Here is a 22,684-nt window from a genome sequence, read left to right as displayed (position 1 = left end):
TAAAGTCGAGGGGCCAAAAAAAGTCATTATGTCCTTTTAAAATTAAAAACTAAAAGTAAAATAAAATAAAAAGAGTGAGAAAATGATAGGTTTTGTAAAAGTTTCGAAAACCTCAAAATCAAGATTTTTACAATATTATGTCAGATAAGATCGACATCTCATTTAACAATTAAATTAACGATTTTAATAACGTAAAGACATTATTGATATAAAATCAATAATTTTAAAATGAATTTATTACAATTATGAATACAACTATGCAATTAAGCCCTCAAATAAACAAGATGCTTTGGTGTCATTATTTGATGTAATAATAAAGTCTTTGTGATTTATGGAGATTCTCTTCATTGTTTTAATACAAAAATCAAATCCCTAATTTGACCTAGACTTATATTTGTGAATTTAAAATTCATTGTTTTATTTTTATTTTTACCTTTTAAATTAAAATTATATTGATTTTAATAAAAAACTCAATACATGGTTGAAGATGAATTTTTCTATATAAAAAAATAAGGATTTAAATCGACATTAATATCAAATAAAAAATTAAACACGAATAATTTAATCCCACCCTCAAAACAACAGTGCATCAGATTGGACCACCACCACCACTAACATCAAATGACAATTTTTCTTAGGATTTGTTTTGTACTATGTAAAGCTTTGGAGGAAAAAAACATGTTTGGGTCGCAATCATGGTTAAAATAAAATAAAATAATTGCTTTTCACGTTGTTTTTAAATTTTTTTGTATTCTAGCCCCTCATGCGTTGAGTTAACATCAACGTTTGAAGTTTTTTTTTTTCGATTAAATTTTATAACATAATATATATTTTCAAGTGAGTTTGAAAGGACTGTGTTTTAGTTGCGTTTAGTGAGATTAGATATTATAACGTGAAATAGAAAGCAAGTTAAACGCATCGCATTACACCGCACCACTCATCTAAACTCACATTTCATTTGGATATAATTAATTAAGCATAATTAAGAGATAAACTAAAGGAAATGTAGATTAAGAGAAATATAAAAAATACTATAATAAAAAAATGTAATGACACGAATTTTACCGATCATTGAAAAAGTATAATTTCGGATCTCTTTATGAAAAGTGAATTCAGTAAATATTTATATAAAAATATTTACTAAGTAAAATAAGTGATTAATTAGAGTTTAATTAAGTGAATTTAGCTTAATTAAGGATAATTAGATAAAAGGATTAAATTAAATGAAGAGTGAAAGTTTAATTATAGAATAAAGAAAAGTAAAGGGACTAAAAAGGAAAATAAGCCAAAAGGAGTGGCAAGTGTATGACAAAAATAAAATACATGTGTAATTAATATAATACATATATTTGTAATACATGTATGTATTCACTTATTATTTAAATAAATAATTAATATATTTATTATTATTTAATTGATATTATTTGATAAATAAATTAAATATAAGACAAGTATATGGTAAAATAATTTATATGTGTACCAATAGTATACATACACTTGTAATACACATATATGTTTGCTTATTATATAAGTATATTATATATTATTATTAAAAGTAAAGTAAATAAAAAAGGAAAAAAAAGAGAAAGAATTAGAATGAAAAGAAACAGAATGTGGAACGAAACAGGGGAAGGAAGAAAGAAAAAGAGAAAAGAAAGAAGAAAAGAGAAAATTCAAGGTTTGAAGCTTGAAAGTTTAATAGGTAAGTCAATTTAGTCCTTTTTACTTAATTTTGATGTTTTAGAAGCTTTGGAACAAGATTTTGATGAAATTAAGTTGATATTTTGAAAGTTATTAGATTTCTAGATAATGTTCATGTTGAGTAAAATGATGAATTAAGGGTTATGATGAAAAATAGATAATTATGTCTAAGTTTGGTTAAAATTGAGTAGAAATAAAGTATGAATTAAGATAAAAAAGTAAGTGAATTTAGTTAAGATTAAATTGAAATTAAAAGTAGAAAATCAACATTTTGCACTAAGACTATTATGGACAGCAGCAGTAGTCTAAGTTTGAAAAATCACCAAAAATTTAGAAATTTAATTAGAGGATGAATAAAATATGAAATTAAATCTTATTGAGTCTAGTTTCTTGTAGAAGAAACGGTATAAGCAATTGAATTGTAAATTATGAGATATAATGAATTTTGTGAGACAAGGTCAGAATGAATTTGGGTTCCCCTGTTCTGAATTTGGAAAATCACCAAAAATTGGATAAAAATAATTAGAGACTTAAAGTTATATGTTTAGAATCCCTAATGAGTCTATTTTCAGGAGAAATCAACGGGAATATTATCCGAGTTTTTTACTGTGAGATAATTAATTTTTAGTGAAGAAGGGTCGAAACTGTCAGACAGCAGAACAATGATAACTTTAAAGAATAAACTGTACTTATTGGCTAAATAAAAAATTATGAAAATTTTATGGTAAAAAGATATATGAGTCTAGTTTCAGGGAAAATTAGCGGATCTTAATTTTGAGTTTTATAGCTCCAGATATAAATAATTTAGTGACTATGACATAGATGGACAGCTTGAATATCCATAAAAGTAAATAATAAAAATTATAGATAATGTTACTTACAAGTGTGTTATATACATTAAGGATGTGGAATGGAGAGGAGGAGGAGGAAAATATATATGAATATTCAGTTAGCATGGCTAATTTGCATGTTTTAAGCTCATGGACTAAATTGAATAACAATAAAACTTTAGGGGGCAAATTTTATAAAAATGTTAAAAATGACTAAATTGAAGGGAATGAATTGTTTTATTATCTAAATTAATAAATTGAATGAAATTATTAATTTAAGATTGGGTGAAATTTGGGAAAATGGTAAATTACCAATATGCCCCTAAATCTTGGTATTTCTGCAATTTAGTCAGGTAGGTTTGTATATCCTGAATGAGCATGTAAATATGACAATTTAAGTATTGTATCGTATTTTATATGATATTTTGAATTGAATATATGAAAAGGATGTTATATGAAACATGAAAATGAATACTAAATAATATAAATTAATTGAAATTATTCTGAAAATCTCGGTAATGCCTCGTATCCTATCCCGGTCTCAGGTACGGGTATGGGGTATTACAAAAAATCACTTTCATTTCCATTTTTTTCGGCTTGCTAAGATGTTAAGATTTAGCTTTCAATGTTTACAATTTTTTATTAGTTTGGTTCTTACTCTTTAAAAAATATATAAAAATGTTCAGAAACATTTGTGGGGCATGCCTCGCATTTATCAAACAGTTTGTAGACACTTACTAAAGTAAGCCTGTGACATCATGACGAGAAGGTTTCCAATGTATTGTGTTCCCCACATAAATCGGGTTTTTTCTTCCAGTTAAACTTTGCAATTTTTTCACAGTTAAACTCTGATTACTCCAGTGATATTTTAGTATGATTAGACCTCTAATCTTAGCCTATTTAAAGGGGCATTAAATCCATGTTTTAATAGGCCAATTAATAGGTAATTAAAGATGTACTACATGACTTTTCTTTTAGAGGTGACAAGATGTGATCACGGATAAGTTCTGGTGAGAGTTTTTCGTAATAACTATGGAGAGAATTTTGTACCCCTTTTTGAGAGAACTTTATGAGAGTTAGAACTTTGTTTTCGGGGTTTGAGATTGTAACACATTTAAGTTTATGTACTCCATATTGTATTCTCGTTTGTTTACTTATTTAGTGGAAAGCCGAAGCCTCATTTGCCCGTGGTTTTTATTCTTTTTGGAGGGATTTTCTACATAAATGTTTGTGTCTAATTTTCTCATTTATTGTTCCTATTTGTTGCATAATTCGAGTTTAAACCTACAATATTAAATATTTAAAGAGTAAAACCAAATTAACAAAAACTACGAAAGTAGAGAGCTAAAATATTTATTTTGCCTTTTTAAATAATTGCTACATCAACAACTTTTACGACAAAATTAAATAAAACAAATAAAAATAAAAAATACAATAATTTAATAATTTAATATTTTAAATTAAAATATATTAATTAAAATTTAAATTTCAGATATTAATAAAAATTATTTACTTTTCCGTTGGTTAATAAAAATAGTTGATTTTAAGGTATAGAAATATTGAGAAAGAGGATTGTTTCTTAATGATGCATGTGCTTATCTTCTTCATGACATAATTATTACACGAAGTTCTTTTCTTGAAAGAACGAACTTTTAGGATGAACTGAAACTTAAAATTGCATGAATAATATCTATAAGACTAAAATTCATAGTTTTAAAATTATACAAATCAAAATTTAATATTGCAAAATAATAATTGGATGTCCTAATAATGTATAAAATTACATTCCTCAAATCTAAATTTTAAAAATATATTATTTAATATACAATTTATTTTCAAATATAAAATTTTATTCCTTGGGTGTAAGAGTCCTACCATTAAATATATATTAGTATGATTCTTTACCCACACTTAGCGATACGTTGATTATTTATCTATATCGAATGTAAAGTAAAAATTTGAATGTTAAAATATGCTCTAAATCCCTATATGCTTTGTACATTTGAAATTAGTTCTCTAATTTTATTTTCAGGAAAATAATCATTTACTTTTCAATTTAAAAATTCAAGTGTAGTTGTTACCATCGTTAAAATTATTCGATTAAATTCTTTGGTGTGCAATTAAAAAGGTTAAAATATTTCACTTGATTGCTATATAATAATAAAATATTGTTAAAAATATTTATTATGATTTTTTTCTTAAAACACTCATTCAAAATCATCGATGAAATAATTTTTTTATATTGAAATAGTATTCTTGATACAAATTGATGCCAGTATTTTGATTGAAATAGTTAATAATATTAATTATTTAGACTAACTAATGATATTATAAACGTAGATAGGCTAAATTATTTAAAAATTAAAATATATAAATTAAATATTAAATTTCTAACATAATGTGGAGGCCAAATTTAAAGAAGCTTATTCCCATTTTAAGGAAGCTTAAGTCATGGACTAAGTTAAGCTTCACTCTTTTAGTGTGATTATTGAGCCAAGTGAGCACAATATAATTCATGTTGAGTAACTTCTTTTAAGTGCAAAAACGCCATGAATTATTTATAAGCTTGGTGAGTGTTTACAACTCTCGGTTGAGGAAGTTGTTTGAGGGACTAGATTCACACTAAAAGTGCGATTCCCAGGTTGTAACAGTTGAGTAATTGGTTGGGTTTATATTATTGTTTATATTGTGTTTTTTGTTTTAAATTCGTGTCTATACAAGGCTTCAACGTAGATTTACACTAAATTACATATATATTTGTTGGTTTTCTCTTGTTATCAAAGCTTGTTTCAACAACATTTTCAACGAGTTCATAGATGTAGTATGATATTTAAATTCGTTAATATTATGATAAATGATATACAAATTTTAAATACCTTTTAAGCAATTAATATAGTTTGTTAATAAAATTTAATTTAAATATATAAACCATATTTTAAATGATAAAATTACATCCAAATAAAACTCTTATAAATTAATAAAAATTATAATTGATACAATAATTTATTCAATTTCAAGTAACATTTTTGGGCTTATTATTATTGTTATTATTGATAATTGAGAGAGAGAAATGAGATTATTCACCAAACTCTTATGCCTACAACATAATGCATTATTATTATTACGTAATTCTTATGTCTCTTATTATTATTATTTGTTGAAATACTATGATGTCATCTTAGTATGATTTTTGTTTTACTAAATATTCAACTCAAGAATTTAATAAATATATATAAAAAATTATGGTAATTTATTGTTAATATTATAATATATGAAATATAAATTTAATTTAGTTAATATATATAATTTATGATATAAACTAATTACTTTTGTAAAAGATGGATTTTTTATTTTTTATTTGGCTTGAAATTTCAAAAGCAATATTAAACAAGACATTAATAGATCGAATATCTGTTAAATATGAACACTGAAGAAAAAATGAACACTGTTATCATAAATGTCTATTTCAAAAATATTAAACTAAAAACCTGGATCAAAAATGATGTTAAAACAGTTGATTTTTCCCATGTTCATGATTCGATGTTTCAACTCAGATTCACCTCACTAATTAATATATATCTTACAATAATATAGTGTTAAATGCAATGATTATATTTGATGGAAACAAAATTTAGATCATGGTAATTGGTACTCCTCAGCAAAATCACTCATAAAATATGAGTACACAACTTAAAAACCAAAAAAATCACCGGAATAAATAGCAAAAGCCGTTTTCAGACATGCGGATTTGCAGCACCTTAATGAGAAATTTACAGAACATAAACCATTCAACACACTAAGATTTTTGGGTCACATGGGTAAAATAGATAAAAATGTATATTTTGTAAGAGAAAGGGCATTCAACATTCTATTAATGTCTTCAGTGTCATAGACAGCCAGTAATTTAGCGGCCACTATTCAAATTTCTTGATAAGAGACAGGTCATTTAGCATTCTCTCAATGGCATCATCGTCGTGAGCCCGTCCTTTAGTCTGCATATCAAGGACAATTCGTTGCCACAGGTTAAAACAAGTATAACAATTATATATATATGTATAGAGAGAGAGAGAGAGAGGCCATTAAAACCTCAAAATCCCCTCCAGACATGCTAGACAATACATGTGAAAAGGATGCAGCAATATAATCTAAACAACATCCAATTTGTATCAATTTTTGTGGTATAACTTATAGGGGTAGACAAACAGAAAGGCCAAATGGTTTTTTTTTTTTTCTCAAACTTATACGGTACCAATACAAGTGAAAGGAGGATGAACAAATCAATTACTATCTGAACAATGAAAAGAAAAATGAGCATAAAAGTTGTAGAACTACACGAGTGTGCTTAGCATTTTTTACCTTGATGGAAGGCACCATAGCGATTGCTTCCTCCACAGTTTCAGGACACAGGTTGCCAAGGACACATAGCTGCATAAATAAAGCACAATATGAAGGTTTTTCTACATGGTCATTAACATCATAATTCTAAGTTTAATGCTTTAAAAAGTATAGATTCTCACCTCGAATTCAGCTAACTGATATCTACTCAAAATTCTGATCATCAGTTAAGGTTCACAATAGAGAGGCAAGTTAAATATCCTAAGAAAAGTAATAGAATATGCGCAAGCATTATTGTCATAAGGAGGAAGTATTAGTTGAAGAGAAAATAATGCGATCTGCTTTAATCAGATCATAGAAAAGTACTGACAATATGTTGAGATTTCCTTAAAAACTAACATCAGCTGAAGTTAGCTTAAACCTCTTTGAACTTCCACCATAAACTGATCCAACAAACCACAACACAATAAGAGACAGCTCCAAAAGGACAACAATTTATAGGAGAAAGGAGCACCCAAAAAGCTTATCAAGAGCAGTAAATATGATATTCTTAAATAAGGTCTATTTAACATTTTTGGAAAATTAGAGGATACTCTCGAACTTGTCTAACAGCATCTGGATTTTTATAACGGCTGAAGCGTTTTACATACTGCAGTGACTTCTCGAATACCCTGTGAAACAAAGACAGACAATCATTCATCGCATCAAATGTGAAAGGAAATACAGCAATAAAGGCATGCAGTTTTCTATACACATCCCATCAGAGGGTCCTTATTTTACAGTCAGGGTCTATTTGGTGAGCAGAATTAATGATATAATATGGTAAAATTAATAAGTAAGTTGCCTTTTTTCTATCTTATTTTGACTCATGCATATCCAATGCTGGCTCTAGCACTAGACAACAAAAGTGCCTTAGACCCTTTCGGGTGTGGCCAATTTGATTAGGCACATGTCTAGTTCACCTAGGCACACTTTACTATAAGGCGATAAGCATGAAAAGGCCTGCTTAATTGAAGTTCTCCATCATTTCTTTTACTTTTTTTCTTTAGATATACCTTTACAAGTAAGAAAGGAAAGTATCAAAATCTATGATTCTCTCTATATTTGAGTATTCAACAAGAGACTTGAATCACAAGGAAATCATGCATATTGACCAATAAAAGAAATTGGAAGTTTTGTAGATAACATAGACTGCACTTAAGCATTTGTTACATATCTTAAGCTTTACATATCAATATATAGAAACAGGCTTATAGAAAAAGTCATACATATACATATTGCTTTTTAATTCCCTTAGGCTAGGGCTTCTTTTGAGCCTTGTGCCCTTGACAACCCTGTTCATATAAAGTGCCATCTCTTTATTCAGCAAAACCCAACGATATATCCTTCACTCTCCCCCATAGCTTTCTACAATCATCTATACAGTATATCAAGTCCAACTAACTTTCTGATTGAAAAATATAGCAACCAGAAAGAAGCTACACCCTAATTAATCCTATCATGTGCACCAAACAAACCCCTCAGGCAAGAAAGTTAATACAAACAATAAGACAGATACAACAACTCTATTTACATGAAACAAAATATTGTCCCAAAGACCAAAAAAACGAAAGAAGCTTATGTTTAAAAAGGAGCTAATTGTTTTTAAAAATAATGTCGGCTTAATTAAACAGAAAACCCAGTTAGCCAATTACACAGAAATATTCAAACGAGGGAAAAATAAAAAGATCCAATTCACAATTGAGGTTGGTTATGGGACTCACTGGGAAACTTGATTCATGGGATCGTCAGACATTTGCTGAAGCTGCTCATACTTATGCTCAAGAATTAGAGCCACTTCACAATTCATCAAACACTTCGCCTTCAAAAACTCTATCCATAACAATCAAAAAAAAAAAAAAAAAAGAAATTAGCATGTGGGTTTTAATAATTTTAAAGAACAACGGAAAGGAGGCTTACCTTCTCCAATTTTGAGCTCAGCTGCGTTTTCTTCCTCTTCGCCAGACATTATTAGAAATGCTCTCTTTCAGTCCCAAGGCAGAAGGAAACTGTTTTTTATTTTGGGGTTCCAATAACCAATTTAGAAATGAAGGTTTTGAAGTTTGAGATTTATGATGTCTGGGGTTTGAAATGGGATTGGGATTTAGGGTTTCGAATCGAATTGAGATTTTCAATGGATTTTTATTTTCTACTTTAAAAAAAAAAATTTACTAAAAATATTAATTTTTGAGATTTATATGGATATGTATTATGATTATGGACCTCCCTACAACCTAAAGATTTTAGGTAATGAAATTGTAAAGCTAAGCCCATTTTAATGCTGGGCTTTAGCTTTTAAACATTACCTTATCTTTTTTGTTTTTAGAATTTGTTTTTTTCTTTATTAAGAAAAATAAAATGATATATATTAAAATTAAAAAAAAAAATTGAAAGTAATTTTCACGGTTTTTGTTTGGTTAAATTGTGAAAAAAATAAAAAGAAGTCTCGAGACAATCCCTCTTAAGTCTCGAGACAAGTGACATTTGCTTCAAGGCAATAACCTTTTATGATATTCAAAAAAAACAAAAAAGAAAAATACGAGAAGTCGATCTCAAGACACAACATGTAGTGTCCCAGGACATGTTAACTTTGAAGCTCAAATTTCCAAAAATAATTTATGGTCTAAATAGGTTTGAGTTCGAACTCTAAGTTTGTATTATATTTCTCTTAAATCTTGAATGACTAGGTTAGAAATTAAATGTGATTTATGTGATTTAATTACGTGAAATATGTGTATAATTAATGTAAGTTGTTTCAATAATATAATGTGATGTCACGTGTTTCAAATTAACGATCAAATCGAGTGTGATATGAAACGATTGATAACAATAATTTTTTAAATCATATTATATTAATAAAATATTTTATGTAAAATATTAATAATATTAAAATGGTATTTTACAGCTTAAAGGCGTTCTTTGTATTTTCCTAACTTTTCCCCCAATTGAGGTAAACAAAAATAAAGTAATTTAAATGACAGATATTTTAAATTATTGAAAATTTTTAAAATTTTGGAATTTCACATTCAAAATACTAGAAATCGTAATTGCATGGATAAATAATTGTTTTAGAAAAATAGATTATTAGAATTTTATGAATTAAAAAATATTATAAAAAGAATAATGATAATAAAAGTAAATATTATAAAAAATGCAATTTGGATATAATAACATTTCTAAATAAAATAAAATATTAAAAATATATTAGAATTAGAAAAATATTTTAAAGTTTTAAGTATTTTTTTATTTTATAATAGAATTATGTAGGGTAAATGAAATAAAATATGAAAAACGAGGAATGAAATATACCTGACCATTTATTAATTATAATTTATTTTCATTATTTGTAAGCTCAAATATCAATTTACGGTTTTGTTAGAAAAAAAAAAGTCCCCAAGACACAAGGAATACATAAATGGACATTTTAAGAATTATTAGTGGTGTCTCACTGGACAAAGCATTTTCACTGGTGTAGGAAGGAGCCAAAGAGGACCAATGAGCAGATTGGACCTCCAAAAGAAGGCAAATTTTTTTTTTCTCTTTCATTATTTTCAAATAATAATTTTTTTACTATATTGGTATTTAATATTAAATACAATTTTAGTTATTATTTAAAATAAAATATTTTAATATATGTTGTTAATCAATATAAATTTAATTACATAATTTTAAATAATTTATTTTTATATAAATATAATATGAATAGTTTTAGAGAATAAATTATATCACTATTATCCTAAAAATATAATTTTTAGTTATTAATACAATAATGTCACGTCATTAAATTTTAAAAATAACAAAATATTATTATACACTCATCTATATATAATATATTCTCCAACTTAATTTAACTTTAATTAAACTACTTAAAATAATTAATTTTTAAATTATAAGCAAACATCTTTTCTTCTTTTATAAATTTTAATAATTTTTTCCACAAGTTAATATTTTTTTTATTTTGGGCAGCCAATTTTTAAAAAAATAGTAATTTTGTGCAAATTTTTCCATGTCATTGACACATAATTTTGGTAATTATTTCCATGTTATTGACACATGATTTTGATAAAATTTTACCAAAATCATGTGTCAATGACTTGGAAAAATTGTTGAAATATTATTAAATAATTGAAAAGGACCATGGATAATGTGATAAGAAGGGTTTATAAATTAATTTCTCTATGGACTAGTGTATAATAATAATTTCATATCTTTAATTTTGACGGTGTAGCAAAATTTATTGATGCCTAAAACCTTAGTTTATAGGATCATTCTAATGTAAGTTATTCTCATAGTTTTAATGATCATTTAACATTAAAATTAATTTATTTTTTGAAAGAGAAATTTATTAATTCATTTCATGAACAGGAATGTACAATTTGGGAGAAAAAACAAACCAACACAGGTCGTAAGTGGTGAAGGACAAACTCTATAAACACAACAAAGGCTTGAGCCTCAACATTAATAAAATATTATGACACATTGATAATTGACTCTGTCACAACTTAAGCACAACATATCTAAAGTGATTGCAAGCATTTAATATGATAAGAAAATTAACCATAAATAGTAAAAATTGCCAAGAGAACTGAGCATCCACTAAACTAGAAAGAACGGTGATAAATCATCCTCAAAATCATTTGTAAAAGTAATACTAAAAAACATATTACAATAGCAGACAAAACTTCTAAAAGTGAAAATTTATTAACCAATGTAAACAAACAAAAAAATATATATATAAAACTTAAAGACAATATGGGTCCAAACCGATTCGTAAAATTATTTATTATTCTAAAATACTCTGAAAACATAAATAAATTAAGAAACTAACGAAGAGCCACCTATTTTCAAGAGAAACTGGTGGTGGCTGGTAGAGTTTCAGCAACGACAAACATCATTATTTGTCTATCACAACTTTGTAAAGATAACAGAGATGCTAATAAAATAAATCTACAAACTTTAAAAAAAAATGGAATAAATGAGGAGGAAAATAAATAGAAAATTGGTGGGAGAAAAAAAAATTGAATCCAAACTAATATCCAATTACTAATTTTGATCTCATCACTATGACAATTAATTTTACCCTCCATCCAAATATATCATAATACATGGAAAACAAGAGTGTGGGAGAATAATTGGGGTAACCTTAAAAACATAGGTGATGGCATTCAATCTATAACATGAAATGGAATTGTGAAACTGACATGTCCCCATGAGTGGGCATGAGACAATAACAAACCTTGCATGCCATCTAAAGGAAGAACCGAATCGACAGGCACTAATACAGTGGAGGCTGAACCATTAGGATCACATCATCATAATTTGTCATCAAGCAAGCAAGGATTATTGCAGATAATTTTAATCACAATAACAACAACGAGTTGCATGCAAAAGGCTTATGGATAAACAAGGAAGCTAGAAATTTTATTTGAGTAGAGACAAAATTATAAATTTTTTAAAGAATTAAAGTTAAAATTTCTGTAAAAATACTTAAATTACATTATTATTATTATTTTGGAGATTTGAGTGATTTATATTTTAGAATGGGCTAAATGGAAAATTTTCCATTTAAACAAGTGGTCAAGTGCATGCTTCCTTGGCTTCACCACCGATTAAGTCATCACATATTTAAAATTTATCAATTAGACCTTTTGGCCAGCGATTTTTATAGTTGATCATTATTATGCTAATGTGATCGTTAACAATTGTTGTGTTGATTATTATGTGCTAATATAACAGTCCGTGTCAATAATAGTTATTGACATGACGTGAACTGTCACCTCAATATTATAACGACTAATTCAATTATCATTAACCATCATGTCAATTGAATAATAACAATAAAAATTATAGGTCAAAGAAATTTAAAGGGAGAACTTATATACCCTTTTTATCATAGAAAATACTCAGGTCCAGTAAAAGTGCATAATTTATTACATATATATGCAATAAATGGCGACTTAAGTCTTTTTCATAGTATTAAAATTCATATGAGAATTAATTTAAAATAAATTAATTATTCAATCATCATCCTATAAATACAGGAATAATCAAATCTAAGCCCAATCTAAATGCACTTTTCTAATAATTTGGGTCCCCCATTTTTCAAACCAACCAAAAATCAACAAGCTATTTGTAACCACAAAAAAGAAAAAAATCAGAACAAGAGAAACCAATGACTTTTCTCTTCGTGCCCCCCCAAAAAACCATCATTGCTGTGGGACAAAAGTTGGATTGCACCAAAATACTACTTGCCCATTTGGTCCCCCATTCACCGCATTTACTGCTTTCTTGGAAAGTTCATCACTCCCCACTACCTGTTTGTCAAAATGCTTCATCTACTAATCACCAAAATCACTTCCATTTTTACACCCAAACTTAGATATTTCCTCTTCTTTTACACAAAAACTGGATATTTTCCTCGTGTACTATTACTAACCATCAAATGAGTACATATCACCGAGTATGATGGTAATATACATCATTTTTTAAAGGAAGGATTTAAATTTAAATTTTAAAGACAATATTACTAAGAAAAATAGTCATAAATCTCAAAAGAATATTCATAGATCATAAAATAAATATAAAAATAGGCTTAATATATAATTTGTTATATGAGTTTGACACTTTTTTCTAATGTGATACTTGTGTTATTTTTATTTAATGTGATATTTGTATTTGATAAAAAGTTATACGTCTTGGTACTCAAATATAACAATATTAATTTTTAGTGTTTAATTCAAGTTTTAGAGTTGATTTAATGAAAATTCATAATTACCTAAGAATATTAGTAATTAACTTCTATTAAATTAATCTTAAAACCCAAATTAAATCATATCTATTAGATTATATTTAACAAATTAAAAAAATTAAATAAATTTACAATTAACATTAAATTTATTCTATTAATAAAAATCATAAAAAATTAAACCTAATAATATTAACAATTAACTATCGTCACATTTAGGTAAAAAATAAAATTTTTTGTCAAATACAAGTACTGAATTAGATACAAAAACAAAAAGTACCGTATTAAAAAATTATCAAACCTGAATACCCAATAATATATTAAACCTAACGTATACCTTAATTATATAAAAGTTTGGTAAAATTTATACCTTAATACAATGACACAAACTTGTAGGCTTTGTACGTGAAAAGGATTTTGCGACCTGAGAAGGAAAATATGCTTAAAAGTTTCTCTCAAACTTTTAAGTATTTTTTAAATTTATCATATGTTTTTTTATAAAATAGTTAAAATTATTCGTATTTTTTTAATATTTAAATAAGAAAATAATGCGTTTTAACGCATTCAAACTCACAATCGTCTTACTCTAATAATAACATTTATATCAATTAAAATAAAACTTAATTTACAAAAATACATATAATTAATACGACAATACTCAAATCTAAACATTAAAAAATTTAAAACAAAAAGCAAAAAGAAACATTCTTTATTATTCCTTGCTTAATAAATTTTCCATCATAAATATTTATATATAAAAATTAAAAATTCAGAAAAAAATGGTTTTGTTGTGTTTCATCATGGCCACTTTCTCAACCCCACATTAGGAAATTATAAAAGATAATATTAAAATATTATATCATATATTATATTTAATATTATATTGTCTCATTGTCAATCAAACATCACTTTCTAAATAATTGAAAAACAAAGCAAAGCAACAAGGTGTGGATGCCTTATCTAATCGCCTTTATAACATGGGCTACACATGTGACGTACACCAAAATCTGATTAGATTAGTTAAAAAATAATTGGTTTATATAATTATTGCTTATAAAGTAATATTCAACAGGATTATTAAATTAATATAAAAATAGGATTATTAAATTAAAAGAAAAACAATAATGATGAAGAAACTAGCAAATGTCACATTTGATTGGTTTGGTGGTTTGATTATCGTTCAAGGGAAGGGAACCATTAAAGTTCAACAAATAAAGCATTTGCCTAGTTTGGATTTGGTTCAATAAAAATAAAAAAATATTAATATTATTCATTCTATTCAAATTAAAACATCAAATTTTGACTTTTCTTTTAATCAGATCATAATTTTATTTATTTAAAACATATGTTATCAATAATAATTTATTTAAAAGAAAAATATACCACAAGAATTAAATATTATTTTGTCTTTAATTGTTTTAATAATTTATTTTTAAATCTTATTATTATAAATATAGAGAATAATAATAATCTGTTTGACGTTTCAATTTTATAAAAAATAATTTTAGTCTTTTTTTTTCTTTTAGCATTTAAACTTGTATTATTTATCAAATCACCTCAAAATAGATGAAAAAGTTAAACAAGGGCATACATTTGGACTGTCATATGAATGCCACGTTAACAATTAATTAATTTAAAAATATTTTTATACTTTTTAAATAAATTTTAATTTTTAAAATTTTTAAATTTTTAAAATTAAATATTTACTAACACGGCATTCATGTGTATGGGACGTTAGTGAAATTAACAAACTTCAATTTTTCTATCTATTTTGAGTGATTTTACAAACAACACAAATTTAAAGGGTAAAAAGACAACAAATTAAATGGATGACTAAAATATTTTTTGGTAAAGTTAAAGGATTTAAATAAACCATTAATACCCTCAAAAGTATAATACAAATACAAATATATGCCCAATCAATTATAATGTAAAATCAAATTGACAAAGCATAATGAATAAAAAATAAAAATAATCTACCGAAACAGGAGAAACAAATAAAACCCATAAATGACATAGGCACGTGATGTGACTAAAACCCAAAAATTACACTTTTAAATGATAAGATTTAAATATGGTATTCAAAATTAATAAATATTTGATATAATAATAAGATACATTATATTTTTAAAAAAAATACATATTTAGACTTTAAAAATAATATTATTGAAATAAATAACCGTAAACAATAAATTCTAAATATAAACAATAAAATAAACATAATACCGAAATAAACCAGAAACCTTCTCATTTTATATAAAAACGATAAATTATAGAATATTGAATATTAATTGCTTGTCATTATATTTATAGACATGAGGATATTAACTACCATTAATTGTTACCTTACAAATGCCAACCACAACACATTATTCCAAGTTGCCTTTGCCCCAAAACATGGGGCAATTTGATTTTTCAAAACGTTTTATTTCATTAATCATATTAAATTTACATTCAACTTAAATTAAATCTCTAAATAAAAAACAAAATGTCCAAACATTATTTTTCTGTCCAAAAATTCAATTTCGAAATTTTATTTGAAAGATATTAAGCAAATTTCCTCTCAATTATATTTTACAATCAGTTTTAATTCAATAAAAAAAGAAAACATTTATTTCACTTATTATTATTATTATTTTGCGTGCATATTGGTTTTGGATAATAATAAAAAACACGTAATTCATGCTGACTGCTACATTGTTTTAAATTCCAAAACATTATTGTATAAAAAAACAATAAATTATTTAATCTTTTAGGCATTTGGATCAAAAGGCGCAGATTTCACGCTGACAGCCACATTGTCTCTTTCTCTTTTTTTAAATTTGTTTTTTAAGGAAACCACATTGTGTCTCTTAATTTGTAATATTTTAATTATTCTTTTTAAAAAAAATTATTTTTAGACCAAATTTTCATCGGACGGTGTTAAAGAGTTGATGAACATTGTACCCAAAGAAAATAATAAAAGAGAATAATTATAAATCGTATATTATAGATTACAAAATGGATAAATAAAGTATTATTTAATTATGTATTGAATTTGATATATTATTTAATATTAAGTATGGAAAATATTAGGTTATCTGATAAACGAAAATTTTAAATTACTAACTCTTTTTTTCTTATCTTTTAAAACATGTCAAGTTATTTTAATTTAAAAAATTAAAATTTGAAGGTTAAAAATAATGTAAGAAAATAAAATAAAATAAAAATATTATCTAATAAGTAGTTCTATATATTCTATCAAACTTTTGATAAATATTAATATTATATTAATCTTTTATCAATTTAATCTTCAAATTAAGTATTAAATATTAAATATCAATTTAAATTATATCTTAAATCTAACTTTTACAAATAATCATGTTAAAAATAAATATAATTATTTAAATATATTTTATACCAGATTTAAGCGAATATTTAACGTTGAAGTTAATTATTTTCATTAATATAATATTATTATACATTGAGGACTAAATTGAAGTGTTTTAAATTTTAGAAATTAATTTAAAAGTTAATAATTACGGTGAAGTTAACTTATAAGAAAATCAGACACAGAGGGCAGGGAAGAGAGAGAGAGGAAGGCGAGAAGAGATCTCCACGCAAAAAAATTACTTTTAATTTCTTCTTGTTCTTCTCCTCTAGATCTACTATTTTATTTCTAAAAACTTAATTTTTCTTGTTATTATTATTACTATTATTTATTCATGATTGAGAAGTAAAAAACGCTGATTCCTTTACAAGTAATTCGATTATAGCCGTCTGATTCTTTTCCCCGAGAATCAGAAGCCATTTATCTGAGAAAAAAAGGACGGAAATTCCGTATTTATTTTAGGAATTTGAAGAAAAAGGGGAAAATTCATTGTAGTATGCGAGTTTGGTAATGGATTCAGGCAAAGGAGCAACTACTTCTCAACAAATGGGATCGTCGACCGAAGGCTAGTTTTCTTTTTTTGTAACTGTTTCCCTATTGAAAGTTTGGTATTTTGCTACTCTTTAATTTTCCTTTATTGTCATTGGGGGTTTTCCCCTCATTTTAGGAACTTGATTCAAGTTGCGTTCTTTCTAGATATCTTATCGTATATAAATTTTTTTAAGTTTTGTTTAATTAGGCTAATTATGATTTAGTTTTAAAATCAATAGCTAAGTTAACCGAACTCCTCCAAAAATGGGTTGCTTATTATTAAACTTAGCTGAATGTAGAAAAAGGTTTAAAAATAAAAATGGATTCTGAATATTTTTGGATGTGAAAGTTATACAAAGGTGCTTTTCTACATTCCGGTAAGGCTGCTTAAATTTATAAAAGAAAAAGAAAACTTTGCAGCTTGTTTACTTGGTTTTTTTTTTTTTTACTATTAGAGTGTGACATTCAGTGGTAGATTCACTCTTTCTTCAAACTATGTTTAGTGTGGAAGTATTGGTTTATCTTATAGCAGCTGTTGGTGAAGTGTGATATTGGTTCTGGTGGTGCAAATTGTGTGCTTTTTGGGAGTTTTTACTTTATACGGACTTGGGTTTTTCCAGGAAAAAGAAGTAGGGGAAAATGAAAATAGAAGAAAATTGTGGGTTGATGATATATTGCTTGGCGATTGTGGTGCCTAGCATTAGTTCTGCTGTGTCCAAAATACGATGGAAATAAGTGTAGAGTTGTATGCATTTTCTTTTAAAGTTGATTCTCTATCAATGTGTCATAATCCAGGTCGAGACTCAAGAGAAATCGTCTCGACTTATTTATGCTGCATCTTACCCTTTCCACTTTTTTACGAGATATTTTGACCTCCCACTTTGAGACTGGTTCAAAATTGTCATTCCCTCTTGCTGAAAGCAGTCATAGCTCAATTCTATATTCTTTTTTCTAGTTCGGCAGGCACACTGTCAATATAGTATGTGTGAGTGAATACGTATCAATTGGTTGGTTATTATTGTTGAAAATTTAGATTTTACAGAGAAAAAAGGAGGAATGGCTTTATTAATCAAGTCAGCATAGGGTTATGTACAGACCATGTTGTCAATATTGTATAGAGTTGAATAGCTTATTTCATAACATTGGCAAGTGGAATGGTGTGTCTTTTAATTGGCTTAGTTGCTTATATGAGCTTCTTTTCTCAAAATGCTTAAGAACTTCTATTCCTAGTGGCTAGTGCTAGAATGTTTGCTGCTTTTGTCATATAATTACCATTTTATCTCTATAAATGAATTATAGGTGAATATGGAAGCTTCTTTATGAAATCATGATGAATAATATTAGCTCTATTTATTGTTCATTTAAAGAGAAAAAAGTTGAGTTGAGGATTTATGTTAACCCATAACTGATAGGCTTGTTAAATGTTGCAGATCTTCGTGAGAGACATCAACAAGAATTAGAAAACTTGACATTAACAACACAGCCCTTCAAAACATTAAGGCTATTTCTTCTGGCTATCTTTCAATATTATAAGCGATTAGCATTATATCTTTTGGCAAAGGGTGGTTGGCTTGCGCTTTCAAGCACTCTAATAGCAGCTCTTGGAATTTTGCTTGTAACAATTGAGGGTCCTCATGAAAAGGTAATATTTCATTTGTCTTTATCTTATTTTTCTGTTGAAGCAAAGCATACACCTGCAAATTTTTATGTAGTTCAGAAGGGTCTTACTTTTCTAGAATTAGTAAATGTTGCATACTATCTGCTCTAGATTGTGACCTGATCAGTGGAAATAATAATTAACTGTTGATTTCTTCATTACATTTTTCATCAGCATGTTGATGAACTTTCTCAGTATATTCGGTTTGGACTATGGTGGATCGCACTTGGTGTTGCATCTTCAATTGGGCTTGGTAAGAACACATATTTCCTGATCTTTTATGATGGTCTGGAGGAGTATGCTTTATGAATATTGCATGAGTAGAATTATTTTGCAATTTTCTTATGCCATTATACCAGTGTATGATTTATAGGCTAAAAACTGGCTGACCAAGCAGATGTCAATTAGTATTTGTGGAATCTAAACATAGGTATAACCTTTTAAAAGGATGTCTATGTAATTATTGCTGCTATTTAGATTCTAAAGTGGCTTAGGTCATCTTGATCTAGTTTCATCAAATGTAGTCCAAAAGCTAGCAGACCGAAATTAGCAGTAGCACTTTAATGATTGTTCTCAAGATTGTTAGGTATGATGTACCTATGTGGTTGAAATGTTTTACCGGTATGAAAGGATGGAAATCAGTTTTCTAGGTTCTGCTATGCAGACTTTCATGGGACTGAAAATTTCTGGAATCTGATTGAATCATATGTGCATTTATATTCTTTTGTTGTTTTGCTGTTCTTTGGGATACCTGAAGCAACTTGCCTTGATATGACTTGTCACTTGTCTACTTCCAATTTCTTATTCCAGGATCTGGTCTGCATACTTTTGTCCTTTATTTGGGTCCGCATATTGCCTTGTTTACCATAAAAGCAATGCAATGTGGACGAGTAGACCTGAAGAGTGCTCCATATGATACAATACAGTTGAAGAGAGGCCCTTCATGGCTGGATAAATCCTGTGAAGAGTTTGGGCCCCCATTGTTTTCATCAACACATGGTTCAAGGGTTCCTCTTAGCAGCATACTGCAGCAGGTGCAGCTGGAGGCTATCTTATGGGGTATCGGGACTGCACTAGGAGAGCTTCCTCCTTACTTCATCTCAAGGGCTGGTATGTGCACCAGCTTTTATACTTGATTTATTTTTATTACAATATTTACCAGAAGAATTGGTGAGGGCATTTATTCAAGAGGCCCCACTCTGATTTGCATCGGCATTGGTACCTGCTATAACGCTTTAGGAATTTTTATTATCTTCCATTGGTTGCATAATTTTACTAATTTTCAAGCTTTAAGTTCGTATTTTACTTTCGAGTCTCTGGAATAGGGGATTAAAACTGTTGAGTTTAACTTTTTTAGAGGATTTCTACCATTTTGTATCTGCATAATCTTATGGATTTGTTAAACTTCAAACTGTAGAAATTTAAAATGTTGTACTGTTGTTTCTTGATCAAATTGGCTCGAGTTTGCAGTTTAGTTGCCTTTTCCAACTTTTGATGCTGGTTTGGTTGGTAATTAATTTTTTGTATGAAGTTCAAAACCTTAGCTGTGCTGTGTCTGAAAATTGTTATATACTGTGAAATATGTACCTTACGTTGATCTTTTGCTTTTTGCAGCTAGCGAGTCAGGTCGCGAATTTGATGCCATGGAAGAATTGGATGGTTCCTCAAGTGAGGATACTGGAGTCATAGCTGCACAGCTGGAAAAGATCAAACGCTGGCTGTTGTCCCACTCCCAACATTTGAACTTCTTTACCATTTTAATTCTTGCCTCGGTGAGCACTTTTCTTTTCGGTGCACATTTGTTGCTCCATGACTATGTTTTCCCTGTTCTTTTGTCTGCACGACACCTAAGGGCTAAGACACACTTTGCCTGAAAATCTTAATGTTTTTTATTCCAAAGTAAAAGTTTATTCCACTGTTGATTGATGTTGGTACGTAGACCTGCTGACAAACTGAATCGTGTTTCAGGTCCCCAATCCGTTATTTGACCTTGCTGGCATCATGTGTGGACAATTTGGCATTCCATTCTGGGAGTTCTTTCTCTCAACATTGATTGGGAAGGCATTTATTAAAACTTACATACAGGTTTGTGATGTCTTCTCTGTGTTTTAATGCGAGCAGAGCCCTAGTTGATTCAGTATTTTCCGTCTTTTAACTGAACAATTTCTTTCAAGTCCGTGAATTTTAAGCTCTTATTATGCTCAGTTTTTGGTTCTTTGTACTGGCATTTGCCAAAAATGTCTGAATTTACCACACTATCCGACGAAGACAAAATTTTGTCTACTGTCTTAACAAAGCATGATCCCAATCCGTCCAAGTATCTAATAAGTACCTATTTCATTCCTTTTCTGCAGATGGTTTTTATTATCTCTATCTGTAACAATCAACTCCTTGATTGGATAGAGAATGAGTTGATTTGGGTGCTCGGCTTCGTACCTGGATTCGATACATTCTTGCCCACACTTACAGCAAAACTTCATGCAGCCAAAGACAAGTACTTGTCCACCTCACAACCGCTGCCTTCAAATATCAAGGTACTCCACTCTCTTAAACAATAAATCTATCTTAGCCTGAGTTGTTACCAACTCAAATCTAACAAATTTTGTACATTCGTTGTGCAAAAATGATGCTGTAGGGGAAGTGGGATTTATCATTTGCTTCGATCTGGAACACTGTTGTGTGGCTTATGCTAATGAACTTCTTTCTCAAGATTGTCAATGCAACTGCTCAGAGATATTATAAAAAACAGATGGATGAGCAGGTAGATGATAACGTGTCTGCTTCAACTCATTCCGATTAAGAAGAGTCTGACTGCATTTATCTCGATAAAACAGTTGTATTAGTGAACTTCAAGGTAACCTGTCTTTCCATAAGTTATTACCCATTGGAACTACTTCAAAAGAAACCCCTGCACTAAGCTAGTCCCCTGTTAGAAAGTTGTATAGACAGAACAAAATTAGGAACACCGACAACAGAAAGTAGAGGTTTAATTTTATTATATCCTATGTAATGCTTGGCCTGGGGTTTTAATCATTGTTTTTGGACTGTATTTCCTTCCCATTGTTAAAGCACTGTTTGATATTGATATTTGATGTTGGGAAAGTTGGAATCTGGTAATTGTTTGGCAATGCAAGAAAAATCATCCGTTCCTCTAAGTTTGCTCATCATTACCTTTCGTACAATGAAGGATTAGCTCCAATTGGGCACCTTTATACTGCTTTTTAAAGGTTAAATTATGCTAAGTAACTTGTGGATTAAGGTATTATATTTTAATTTGGTTTTTTGTATTTTCCAATCTTTAGAGTTTTTGGCACGATGAAATGGTATTCGTTAAATTAAATTTTGATTTTCCTAAAATCTAATCTAACATATTGTTATCTATGTAATGTCATTTTTAAAAATCTATTAGATTGTTGTTTGTATTAAAATTGAAATTTTAAATTTCAAAAAGTATGAGACATAAGTATGATCCAATT

General features: G+C 27.8%; 2 protein-coding genes across 2 annotated transcripts; one reads left to right on the top strand and one right to left on the bottom strand.

Annotated features, from left to right (window-relative positions):
- Positions 1-6,161: 6,161 nt before the first annotated feature.
- LOC108454623 (DNA-directed RNA polymerase II subunit 4) lies at positions 6,162-9,071 on the bottom strand. The gene is made up of 6 exons (XM_017753150.2): positions 8,826-9,071; positions 8,630-8,738; positions 7,460-7,537; positions 7,049-7,082; positions 6,888-6,956; positions 6,162-6,523 (listed from the first exon to the last, which is right to left on the bottom strand). Exons 1-6 carry the CDS (start codon positions 8,872-8,874, stop codon positions 6,446-6,448), a joined length of 417 nt encoding a protein of 138 aa, XP_017608639.1. The 5' UTR covers positions 8,875-9,071; the 3' UTR covers positions 6,162-6,445.
- An 8,076-nt stretch (positions 9,072-17,147) lies between these two features.
- On the top strand, positions 17,148-22,363 carry LOC108457394 (vacuole membrane protein KMS1-like). Its single transcript, XM_017756429.2, has 8 exons — positions 17,148-17,585; positions 18,982-19,193; positions 19,383-19,461; positions 20,019-20,318; positions 20,823-20,980; positions 21,177-21,293; positions 21,563-21,742; positions 21,844-22,363. The coding sequence occupies exons 1-8, from the start codon at positions 17,531-17,533 to the stop codon at positions 22,006-22,008; spliced, it is 1,266 nt and encodes a 421-aa protein (XP_017611918.1). The 5' UTR covers positions 17,148-17,530; the 3' UTR covers positions 22,009-22,363.
- Positions 22,364-22,684: the final 321 nt, after the last annotated feature.

The sequence above is a fragment of the Gossypium arboreum genome, chromosome 9 (assembly GCF_025698485.1).
Source record: "Gossypium arboreum isolate Shixiya-1 chromosome 9, ASM2569848v2, whole genome shotgun sequence".
Lineage (NCBI taxonomy): Eukaryota > Viridiplantae > Streptophyta > Magnoliopsida > Malvales > Malvaceae > Gossypium > Gossypium arboreum.
This window is presented reverse-complemented; position numbering and strand designations above follow the sequence as displayed.

What these genes read in the sequence shown, in the direction of transcription:
- LOC108454623 (XM_017753150.2), bottom strand. Translation starts at nt 8,874, where the DNA reads ATGTCTGGCGAAGAGGAAGAAAACGCAGCTGAGCTCAAAATTGGAGAA. An exon ending in ATCAGTTAGCTGAATTCGAG is followed by an intron (nt 6,957 to 7,048) that starts GTGAGAATCTAT and finishes TTATTTATGCAG; the next exon opens with CTATGTGTCCTTGGCAACCT. An exon ending in CTATGGTGCCTTCCATCAAG is followed by an intron (nt 6,524 to 6,887) that starts GTAAAAAATGCT and finishes CTTGATATGCAG; the next exon opens with ACTAAAGGACGGGCTCACGA.
- LOC108457394 (XM_017756429.2), top strand. Translation starts at nt 17,531, where the DNA reads ATGGATTCAGGCAAAGGAGCAACTACTTCTCAACAAATGGGATCGTCG. An exon ending in AATGGGATCGTCGACCGAAG is followed by an intron (nt 17,586 to 18,981) that starts GCTAGTTTTCTT and finishes TAAATGTTGCAG; the next exon opens with ATCTTCGTGAGAGACATCAA. An exon ending in CCATTTTAATTCTTGCCTCG is followed by an intron (nt 20,981 to 21,176) that starts GTGAGCACTTTT and finishes ATCGTGTTTCAG; the next exon opens with GTCCCCAATCCGTTATTTGA.